The sequence below is a fragment of the Dysidea avara genome, chromosome 7 (assembly GCF_963678975.1).
Source record: "Dysidea avara chromosome 7, odDysAvar1.4, whole genome shotgun sequence".
Classification (NCBI taxonomy): domain Eukaryota; kingdom Metazoa; phylum Porifera; class Demospongiae; order Dictyoceratida; family Dysideidae; genus Dysidea; species Dysidea avara.
This window is the reverse complement of record NC_089278.1, coordinates 29,322,102-29,334,851: the sequence shown is the minus strand read 5'-3', so window position 1 is coordinate 29,334,851 and position 12,750 is coordinate 29,322,102. Positions and strand designations below refer to the sequence as shown.

Here is a 12,750-nt window from a genome sequence, read left to right as displayed (position 1 = left end):
AAATGCCCAAATTTTGCTACCAGCGCTGGTTGTTTATTGTTAACTATAATGACAACGAACCAGCATCGTTATTTCCATCGGATTCTCCGCTCTTCCGCTTCGAGCTCTTCTTTCTAGCACGAGTTCTTTTACGAGTTCCAGCATTCGCCATTTTATAAAACACGGACTGAATTACGGAATTACGTTACACTAAACTCGCGATACTACAACGCTGAGTGAACTTGTTGATAGGTGTTGATTGCCTCCGTTTCCAATCCCGGGTAAGGTATATATTATCTATGGGTGTGGTCACTCGCGAGCAAGTTAATTAACTTGTCAGACAGCTATCAACTTCGCGTACTACCAGCTCCAATTACTTTCTAGTGTGTCAAGTGTAACTCTCCAAGGCGTAAATAGTTCATCTCTTAATGAATGGGTTGGTTTCTTGGAGCCATTTTGTTTATGACGAATTGTAATGCAAACGCGACGAATTCTATTGCAAAACCGACTAATTCAACTGCAAAACCGACGAATTCAATTGCAAAACCGACGAATTCAATTGCAAACGGGACGAATTCAATTGCAAACGGGACGAATTCAATTGCAATACCGACGAATTCAATTGCAAACGGGACGAATTCAATCGCAAAGGCGACGAATTCAATTGCAAAAACCTGTAAACTTAACCTACTACTATTAATGCACATTTATGATCAGTGTGACATTTTGCTTTCCATCAAATCACTTCAAATCCATCTGATCATTTCAATATCCAGAACTCCATCAAATTCTGCCATCATTCTACTACATGGGTCTTCTTCCTGTAACAAACTTGAACATGTTTTCACATTTATCTAATCAGCAAAGAAACTTCTACTTCAACAGACTTCCTCGAACTTTCAACAGCTTACCAGTAATTTACTTAACTCAACCTTTTGGTACCACTAACAGAGCTTATGATAACGTCCGGACACCGGACAAAATCCGGTCAAATTGCATAGATGTCTGACCATAATGCAATTTGTCCGGACACTGTGTCCCATCAAAGCACAAGGAAGGAGCCTAAGGGCTGAGCGGGCATGCATCAACAATAACAGTCACTTGGTTGCCAGGAGATAGTATACATTCTTACAACCCAAGGGAGTGACCACAAATGTACTAATGCCAACCCTCTAGTGTACTGTAACCACATAACAGCTGCAGTAAGGCATGTGACATCTTACCACTATAATGTTCATTGCTATGCTATAGTGGACATATTGGGCATTCATCTTCCACATGTCCAGTCAATTTTGGAAATGGTCCAGCCAATTCTGGTTTGCCAGGACATTGTGGCAGGACAACAGAGAAGTCTTATCATAAGCTCTGCACTAAATTCAACTAACTAAATTCCTATACAACATTTTATGAGAAACTTCGATCCACCCATGGCCAACCAACATAGTTTTCATTTTACTTGTCTGCTCCAAACATCCCAAGCCACCCACTTTTGATACACTTATCAGCTAATTGTAATTAAATATAATAATAAGTACTTAATTTTAATATTAAGGTAATGTATTATGGGGTCTGGTACTTACCAGATTACCTTTAGTGCAATTGTACACTAACTCACTTTTACTGTTGTAGCTATACACCTGCAACATTGCACTGCAAAGCTTATAGTTGAATTGAATTATTATCCTGTCACACACTGCTGGCAACTGCATGTGGATGACTACATGACACTAAGACATGTCATAGTGATGACTGCCCTATTAGAGTATGTTTGTATTTTTGAAAGGGGGAACGAAAGGGACACGTGTCCACAACATGTTACACGGGAATGCGGCAATGTTCAATTAGAATTATGTTTAATAATAGGTCATGCATTACTCAAATTTCGCTTCATGACTCGTATTTTGTGGAGGGCAGTGCGTTTTTTGATCAAGACGTTGAGCTAGTATGGACTGGGAAGCTGATAGTGGAGATTTCATTGGGGGACCAGTTGCAGCAGGGCGGACCATCTGCAGCAACTTTACATGGTCTGGCCGGACTATTTGAGGCGCGGTAGTTGGTCCGGCCGGACCACTTGTGGCGGGGGACCACCTGCAGCATGACAGACACCTTAACTAATGCAGGTTACTTATATCAAGAAGGTTGTTGAAAGCTCTGAGTAGTAAAAAAGTGGTACGAGGTCGGCTGACGTGTGGTTAAAAATCACAAAAGTTTCAGGATTTCACTAGACTCAACAGCTATAGGTTTCCTCTGAATGCACAAGCAGTGACCTCTACTATTCTCCAAGTTAAAGTAAATGTTTTATGTTATCCTGTATGGCCCATGTTATTGCATGTACCATATGATTCTAGCCTCTCCCCTCCATCCTTTTAGCTATAAAAATAATGGGGGTAATAACAAACAGAAACACCATCTGCAGTATTGTCCAGGAAACATACTAACAAAATAGCTTTTTAAAAAAGTCTCCACAAGTATGTATGTTTACTGGTATGTAGTAGCTCTATGTAGATAATTTTCAGTCTAGACAATATTCAATAAGCAATGGCAAAAAAGACAATTTTATAACCCTCTTGTTTATTGTATCTATTCATCCCTCTCCTACATGGTAGTAGGAAGGCACTAAAGTGAATAAGTGTTGTTGGTGTGTATCCCTACTTGGTATAGTAGGTCTTTGTGCAGTGCTCTGGGTACATCGTCCTCATCCTTTCTGACATGACAGTAGGAAGATATGAAAGCACAGGTAACTACAAGAGTGGTTGTGTGGAGCCCCTACTTGGTATACAGTACAGCTCATGGGTAACGTCGCATGTACACGTATGACGCGCGCTCGAGTGACCCGTGTGGATGCAGCAAGGCTACAGTAATGCTCCACGATAGCTAACTTTACTCGAGAGCGTCACGCAAGACCAGATAACAGGCCTCACCTATGGTCTTGGGAGGCGGCACTGGCTCAGTTCCACCAGCTGTGAAGTCTCCTATTGCAATGCCTGTGTTGTAGCTACCGAATACTTGGTAACTTAGCTACTGGCTTGACCTTGACTCTGTCACGCACTACAGTCAGTGCTGTAGCTAGCAGTATAGCTACCGTAAACCTAGATGGATTGGTCGCCAAGTAATGCCACAGAACCCCAATTAGTGCATTTTTCTAATTTGTATTTTCTTTATCTAGATAGTTAAAGGAATGGTCAACCGAAGTTTCAACTCTAGAAGCCAAGAAATTTTGAAGTTACAGTGCTACGAAGGGCCTACGAAGTGCTAACAGCAAAAAATCGATTTGTACAGTGACAATAAACTACAAACGTTTAATAAAACGATCATAACATATGGATGCAGTCCTCTACCAAGATGCAACTTGCACCATCGAATTCTCCATGAACAAGCAAATCCATTGCTGGGTATGTTTTGTCTTCCAGGCCTTTCCTACGTCCACGGGGGACTGGCGAAGGCAAACGAACGTGAGAGAAAGCGATAGTGAACTGCTCGTCTAACGCAAGGCAGACTAACGCTAATATCTTCTGTCTCCTTGAGAGTACTGACACGAAACAAAGATTTTGGAACTCCTCTTGCTTTTGGGATCAGGATGCGGCCAAAGTTTTTGGTAGAGCTGTACCAATATGGAATTTTGGCATGTACCGATATCCGATATGGATACCACCAAAAGAAGCCAATAACCGATAGTCGATCCGATATTTGCATTACAAACAAAAGTCATAGTTAATCCGTTAATCCATGCAAAAGTGTGCAGTTACCTACTCTACAACAACATGTGGATATATTCATTGCTCACTCTATGCCTGTGGTAATAGTGGCTTGGGTTTCTATTGTGCAATCCAGACAATTAGGCACCTACAAACATTTTTATGCATACTCCCATGGAGCCTTAAACGGATATTTCTGCATTACTCCGCATTTTATTGGCTTGTGTGAAGGCTGGTACAGTAGGTTTTCTTGTGACTGTTCTTTTATTACAAAGGTACTATATATAACTGCTTCATTTATTTAAGACTGATAAGCTTTCCAGCAACAAACATTATAATCGTGTGTATTTGTATGGCTTCTCGTAGCGTAGCACTTGCTATCCAGTGAACAATAAGTCACTGCTACTGAACAGCCACATGGATAACGTAAAAAACCAATATTATAATCCGTTATGTACAAACTATTGCTGTATAAATATCGGTAGCGATATTGGTCCTTGTACTGTTCTGTACCGATGCCGATATTGGTAAAAATTGCCATATCGGTGGCCGATATTTTGGCCGATCCGATTATCGCTACCGCTCTAGTTTTTGGTGTTATCACTTTCTTTCATTGTGAAACAAGCGCTTTAGATTTTACGGATTTTTTTTCTTTTTCGTAAATATTCCACCCATTGTGTTCTGCGGGCCCCGGCGTGCGTTTATTGCATGCATTCTACTGTATAATTAGCTAGCTAGGCTTGCACGAACATAATTATGGGACCGATCTCAAATGTTTATGTGATTTAAGTGTTGTATGAAGTTACTAAACTCAGTAGCGAGTGTTCTCATGAGTGGCGAGTTTCTCGCGCAGCTTGTGCATATCCACGCGATATTCCACAGGTATTGTGCAGTACACTGCAAAAGAATGATCCCGCGAGAAAATGCGAGCATTACTCGCATGTGTATACTCGTGACGTTACCTTTAAGCTGTACTGTAGTAGGTGTTTCAGGTACATTGTCTACTGTCCTCTCCTATGTGGTAGTAGGAAGGCTCTGCAGAGACAAATAAACTTGGTGCAGAGTTCCTTAATGGTAACGGGAGTTGTTCTGCAGTTGGTATATCGTCCGTTCCCCAATAGCAGGAATGAAACAGTACAATCAAGGTTCAATTAGGCAGCTGCATTCCCCTTAAGTTGGCCTATTTTTGGTATAAATGAAACATAAATCCCCAAAATAGCCCATTTTGCACCTAAACATTAAGTTACTTTCCTGCTGGGTAGGCAGTTTACCCCTGATTCACTAGGCCCCCCTGCAGCTGGGAACCTCCTTGTACACCTACTAAACCACCACCCAATCACTGACTGGGCACTACCGTCCTCCAGATTCTACCCTGTATCCAGGCACATGTAGTGGAGGAGAGCAAATCTAGGAGTAATAGTAATAATTTATGGAATTTTGGTTGATACATTGATAATCTATGGTAAATTTCCATTTCACGTACTTGCCTTGGTGTACTATAGTACCTGTGGTGCTCACCACCCATACAATTTTTTTGCCCATACATCACATAGTTTCTAATTTATGACTACTGTGACAAATGTTTCAAGACAATTATGTTCACCTTAAATCACAAAATTGACCATAACTTTGTAGCTACCATGTTAATATCTTACAATAAAATTTTCGCTGAGTAAAGACTGTTGATTGACCTTTAAGTAATGCATATACAGGATATTACCTCAATTAAAGTTTAAAGGTATACAATTGATTTCAAAAAAATGCCGTTTAAAATACTTTGTATTTTTTAGTTATTAATCCTGAAATGTAATCATTGGGTCATGGTACGTGTTTAATAATATTTTTGTAGTGAGACCAAAATGGGCTCAAGACATGTCATACAGTACAATAGTACTGTATAGTAGGGACCACAAAGGAGCAGGCGTGGCCCACGAAATAACATCACCCAAAAACCAGCCTCAATTTTCTCTGACAACAATGAGGCAGCATATTGGTTAGGCAAAACGAAGCCCTAATAAGCCTTCAGATCAACCCGAAATACTTTAACAAGTTGCTACGGAATTTTTATTTTTAAACCAGGCGCGCGCCCACAGCCGGCCTTTGTGCACACCTGGTTTACTGAAATTGTTTTTGTAAAAGTGTGTGTGTGTGTGTGTGTGTGTGTGTGTGTGTGTACCTATCTACCTATCTACCTATGTTTGTCCGTATGCACCCACGTGAGCAAAATCGTTAAATAATGGTAAAAGCAGCTTTTATATAAGAAGTAAAAGTGGAATGAAGTCTGTATTAAACTTCTGTACAGGTGAACTTTGCTCTGAGGTGGTTTCCTTTCGGCAGACTGAAATACGTGTGTGGCAACTTTCCTCAGACTACCTTCCCCTTGAGGTTTTCAGGCGTTTAGCAACTGAAGAACAACGGTGCAGGCCTCGTACACTACCAGGAATAGCCTATCGCTTCAAGTTGAAAGGGAGAGCAGCTTACATACGTTAACGAAAATGAAGAGCAGCTTTGAGGCTTTGTTGAGAGAATTTGTGGGAAAAAACACGTTAGTCACACTATAAAACAGTTTAGAAGATACTTCTGTGCGTAATATGTTGGTAAAAGCGGTTTGTTTACCAAACGCTTCCTTAGCAGTGCATAGTAATGTAACTAAACAAATTACGAATATTTCATGATTTACGAAATACGAGAATTAGCTAATAATAGTATTGCACAACCCAAAACTAACCTATTGTAAAATAGTAATACATAGTTGGTTCATTCATAGTATCATAATATTATACTGTCTACAGTTAATTCCAGATGAGTTAGCTAGCTGCATGGCGCCTGGTTTTTAGAAGTAGCACAACATCAACTTGTTTATTTAAAAAATTACTTAATGGAATTTTCTAGTGACTGACTGACTGAGTAAGTAACTGACTAGTGCCTTCAGACAAGCATAACTCAATAACGGCTAAAGCTACGGGCTTGATTTTTTCACTGTTCGATGTCGCTACGGCCTGAGAGATGCATTTTGGCATACCGCAGTACGTACAGTGCATTCTTCATGGACTTACCACTGTCCTACTTTGTGTGCCATCCATCTTTGCTGACAGTGAAAAGTGTCGAATTGGCGGTAGCACGTGATGGCTTCCCTTCGTAACAGAAATCATCCATAGTTTTCATAGTGATTATTGTGACTGCAGAGGTGCTTTTCGAACAGTTCTTGATCTGTATTGCTGTGTAACGGGTTGACAACAAAGCGTAATGGATACTTCAGTTTTCAGACAATAATTGATATAACTGGGGCACGTGGCACCATTTCTTTCTTTTGGTATGCGTGGATTGCAGAGGTGCTTTTCAAACAGCTCTTGATTCGAAATACTGTGTAACGGGTTGAACATAGCTGACAACAGATACTTCACTTCTCAGATGATAATTGATATAGATGGAGTGCATGGCATCATTTCATATGCGGTATGCGTAGATTCACCAGTCATAATAATTATTTACAAAAAAGTTAACAAACAAGTACACTAAAAAAATTTAGAATTTTCAACTAGATTGGGGACCATAGCACATCGATAAAAGTACTGAAACAAGCTGGAGTAGCGTACGATATTAAATCACAGTAAAATAAGTGTTATGCTCAAAATGCCGTAATAAAAATGCACAGTAGGGATATAACACTTCTTATTGTTTTACTGTGATTTAATATCGTACGCTACTCCAGCTTGTTTCAGTACTTTTTATCGATGTGCTATGGTCCCTATTCTAGTTGAAAATTCTAAGTTTTTCTGTGCACTTTAATATTGAATATGCTGTGGTATCCAGAGAATTTTGTTGCTATATGAGTGTACATAATTAATAACCACTCCCAACTAGACAATGCCAGGTTATCTTATACAATGAGCTGTTCAAGTACATGCAGTGCAACCTGTATTAGTGACCACCTGTATTGAATGACAAGACAAGTTATTGTGACGAGTTACCCCACTGTAGAGAGTTCAGCTACATTATAAGTTATCCAGTAGACAGTTCAACTATGTTATTATAAGTTTTCCTATAGGACGTTGAGCCAAATTACCAGTCACATAGGTTCAGCTATGTATCAAATCTCACTGCAGAGAGATCAGCTACATTACAAGTCACCCAGTAGAGAGTTCAGCTTCACCCTGTAGGAGAGTTCAGTTATGTCATTCACCCTATAGAGAGTTCAGCTGCAATACGAGTCACTCAGTAGAGATTTCAGCTACATTACAAGTCTCCCTGTAGAGCCTTTTGCTACATTACAAATCTCCTGGTATAGCTGGAATTCAGCTTGAACTCACCACTGGGTGACTTAATTGTAATGTTAACTGAACTCCTCTCTACAGGGAGACTTGTACTGTCTACTGGGTGCCTTGTAAGCTGAATTCTACACTAGATTTATATATATTACAAGTCACCCAAAATAGGGTTCATTATGACTACAAACAAGTCACTCTGTAGTAGATCAGTGAAACAGGACAAAATGTCATAACCGTTTACTGGGCACATCATAACTACATAACTACCGGTTATCCAGTTAACTGAACTTAAATGGCTAATTTTATGCTGGACTTAGCTTGTAAGCTTAAAATATATAGTGTAATAAGCAACAAAATTAATAAAGCTGAATCCTTTGATATCAATGTTGAAGTGTTACATTTTTGAGTGAAAATATTAGAGATCAGTTATCCAGTTTATGAGAAAAAGTAACTGATAACTGAATTTATAAATATAACTGGTTGATTAATTGGTTAACTGGTTATGTTTCACAGCTCTATTCTGTAGACAGTTCCATAGGAGTTATATAACAAGCACTTTTTTAGTACTTGATAATATCAGGAGCTTATTGAGTCCAGAGATGATAAGCTTCCTGATACTGTTCCATCACAATTACTGTATAATTAACAACTAGTTAAATTCAAATCAAAAATATTTCTTTTTTCTCTTCTTCCTACAGTAAACAAGTAAAGGTCAATCTCCAAGCTGGCTTATGTCTGGTTTTAGGCATTTGCAAAAAAAAGGAGCTATATCTATACCAAAAACAGCCTCATTGAGAAAAAAAGGTGCAGCTTCCAAAATAGCTAGAGCGAAATAAAAAAAGTTGTGAAATCAAAGATGGCAACCAAGAAACAGCTGCTATGGTGTTAATGTAAATCACTTTACTGTTATGCAAGCAAAGGTGGCAGCCAGGAAATGGCTGTAATGATGCTAATGTCAATCATTATTCATGATTACTCGTCATTAAAGATGATTAACGTCTTATCACAATTGGCCGCCACTTTGATTTCACAACTTTTTTACCCTGGCTTTTTTGTGAGCCACACCCTTTTTCACAGAAAGGCTGTTTCTGATATAATGTAGGTATACATCCCAGTGAAGGCATACTTCAAAGAATTTATGGAGTTTAGTGCAGTAGTACTGTATAATAGAAATTTGAGCTTTCCTGGCCAAAAATATCATCCCAAAACAGCTTCACAATACCATCCTGGTGCATTGGCAGTATTGGTTAGTTATAACCAACCCAAAACTGCCTTTAACATGACCCTAATTTGCTTCCAATAGATTGCTATGAATTGTATTCAATTTTCTACTGCCTTGCTCGATAATGGCTACAGCTACAAACTTGATTCTTTTTCACTGTTTGACATTACTTCAGCCTGACAGGTGCTTTTGCCATATTGCAGTACATGCAATGCACACATCATAGACTTACTCTTGCCTCTTTTGTGTTCCACTTCTTTTTGCAGACAGCCTAATGTGTTGATTCACGGTAGCACGAAGGATTCGTTATGTTTGTAAATGGCAATTGTCTGAATTTTCCATGGTGATTGCAAAGGTGCTTCTCCTACTGTCCTTCATTTGTAACACTGTGAAACAGGCTGAACACATAGCTGAAAATGAAGCATATGGCCACTTCACTTTCGAGTCAGTATATGATAGTTGGGGCAGATGTTTAGACAAAAAAAATTTTCTGGCACATCCTTTCTTTTGATGCAGTATGCACAGGTTTGCCAGTTATAATAATGTTACCAAAAAAAATAAACAAACAAGTATACAGAAAAAATAAATAGGGATTTTAGAGATTATAGAGAAAAAAAGTAGGGAAACAAAGGAGGTTGCATACACCTGTATCTGCAGCAAACAAAGCTATGTACAGTCCTATACACATGTGACAGCGGTACACGCAGAAAAGTACTTACATTGCATTTATTTCTAACCATACTTTCATATTCAATTGTGGTTAATTCCAAAGTAGGTCGATCTACATTGTACCAGACAATTGGAGTAACAAATAACAACAACATTATGCAAATAATCACAGTGATAGTCGTTGCTAATCGCAACTTTAAAACAGTGGTGATGTTCTCAGGTGTAAAAACGTCAACTACAATACTTGCTAGAGAACCTCTATGCTGAGTATTCCCCAAAGTATCTATACTACTAGGTACTTGCAAGTAGTCAGTGTGTGATTCATTTCTCCCAGTACATCCTGAACTGGCTATATCACCATCACTATCTGCTTTATTGTCCATCTCCGTACTGTCCACCACAATCTTAACATCAATATCTATCTCTGAAGTATCAGTAGAGTATATCCCACTATCAACTGCTAGTGTACTCATGGCAAAGTGATCGAGGTTAGAAACTGCCAAACAAATAAACAATTATTCATGTAACCAGGCATGTGGGCACAAACTATACCTATATACTCACATAATTACAGAGCTGTGACCTGGACCAAGTACACAGTATATAACCTATAACTGATTTATTAACCAACAAATTGGCTTAATCCTTATTTTTTACATTTTTCAATGTAATTAACAGTCTTTTTATCAAATTAATCAATCGAACCTGCTGTTGGACATAAAATACTGGTTAAACATGAGACAATAAACATCCTCCTCTGACTTTAGTGCACCCTTTATGATCAATTTTGTGGTCATGTGATCAAACCAACCAAGGACAGAGTATGTATGACCAGTAAGGCCAGAGCCTCACCACTTTTTTTGCTGGAAATAAAAGAATATTTACCCCTACATTTGAATATCAAATCTACTACACTACATTTGTTAGGATGGGTACACATAAAACTGGACTGGTGTTTCAGAGGTGGAATGACACATAATATGCATGCACTTCTCATAAGTGCTCAGCTAAATGAACAAAGATATACTAATATTAGCAGAACTATTATATCATTAGAGCCTGCATCTCAATCTCGTTAAAACTGACCCCGTGCATTCTAGTGTAAAGGTAATGCAGTATATAGGCAGGAGCAAATCCAGACTTTCTAAAAGAGGTATTCCACTTTGGAACATGGTCATGATTCATTACCTTTAGTACAGCTCTACATAAAGCAGCAATATTTCATAGCAACAATTGCTTTTCAACAATGTGTTTCAATTATAAAATAGGTCTTTAGAAATTGCTGTTGTAACATGTAAAACACCAACATGGTAGTTATTGACTTATTGTTAAAGGAACTTTTTGCAAATGGGGTAGTATAGTTTCAAATTATTTTGCAATAAAGAAAGGTAAAATTAGTGTTCTACCATCGTAAGCATTTGCAGTATGTATTTCTTTGACTAATAAACTGAATTAGGTTTACTGAATTTAAGAAAAACTATAGCTAAGGCTCTCACTTTGAACCCCTCTGGATCTGGCTATGTATGGGTATCTGTTTTGATTCAGAAAACTTAGACTGCCCAAATTAACGATTCCTTTCTCTACCCCTTGCAGAAACAATGGAAATGCTTATAGCACGAGTTCTGAATATAGCCCATCAGAACATGCTTGGTTCAATGACACTGGATACCCTGTTAGACATATTGTAGTACTAGCTATTTACCTGATTATCTACCATACAGTGTGGAGCTCCTTTTTAAACTCAAATGATACAGACAGAGATTTGTAGTTTGTTTTAGTTAATTGCCACTCCCAGGTAAAAACAAACACAAAACAATGGTCTTCTACATACTGTTTGCTCATTGGCAAACACACATATCCTGAAACCAGCTTGTTACACAACTTTTAGTTACCCACAGTCATGAATGTTGTTAAACACACCTGCTAATGAGATTGTTGAACAATCAAATAATGAATAAGCCATTCATAGTTTTGGTCAATGCTTGTCAGGCTTGCCTGATTTAAAATTTGATTGGTGATGTTTAATTGTTACATAATAGAATAATCACTATGCTGTATAGCAGGAAAGTTTGGCAGGAGTAAACTTTGGCAAATTTCCATCATAGGATATCGGCACATTTTGGTGAATTTATTATTAGCTAATACAGATTTGCATTGGATAAACAATTAGTTTAGCAAAACACCACTCATTCACCTAGTTTGTAAAACTTTCTTCCTGCCAAACTTTCCTAGAGAAATTTCCTTTCCTTTTCTTGTCTGATGGATGAACTTTCCAATAACTCCTTTTGGGTGAGTGTTGAAACTTAGTCAGGTCATCTGGATTATCTAGTGTTGCTATGTACATAGAAAGTATAGTGTACGTGTATCTTATGTAGTTAGAATTTAGCGTAAATACTAGTTAAAATACCATCGTGTGTACAATAAGGTAACAAAAGCATGAGAGTGTAGACAAGAGACTAATATACGTAGCACAAGGCAAAGCAGCGTGCTATATTACAGACCAAGCCTGAGTGCATATTGTACAAGTATAGCAGTGTTTTAATTGGGTTAAAGTACTTTCGGGTTGTTTTTGTTTCGAGCATTCATTTTGTAGACTCAAACCCTATCAGTTTTCACCCATCAGACAATTGGTAAGTGTCATAGTAAAAGTGTTTGGTCTTAAAACAAACAGATAGTATCTTTTGACTATATATTTCTGACAATTTAAAATGTTACACACATGATCTGAATGAATGGTCAGTGTGGTACCAGCTGTACTACTGCTGCTAGCTACCCAGAATGACTAACCATAATATTCTTTTGTAAACATTACTACTATATTATAACAGAGTTTTTTCTAGGATTGTGGTGGCTGTATTTCAAGAATTTAAAGCACAAACACATCAAACAATGAATTTTTTGGATGTGTATATAGTAC

General features: G+C 38.2%; 1 protein-coding gene across 7 annotated transcripts in view; it reads right to left on the bottom strand.

Annotated features, from left to right (window-relative positions):
• Nucleotides 1–12,750, bottom strand: part of LOC136259654 (uncharacterized) — a 73,399-nt gene that overhangs the window by 39,572 nt on the left and 21,077 nt on the right. For 6 of the 7 annotated variants that reach the window (XM_066053148.1, XM_066053147.1, XM_066053146.1 and 3 more), the window contains one exon: nt 9,884–10,329. In XM_066053148.1, the coding sequence (XP_065909220.1) occupies nt 9,884–10,329 (446 nt within the window). Of the gene's footprint in view, nt 1–9,883; nt 10,330–12,027; nt 12,168–12,750 lie in introns of all 7 variants that reach the window. The other variant, XM_066053151.1, reaches the window with a different exon arrangement.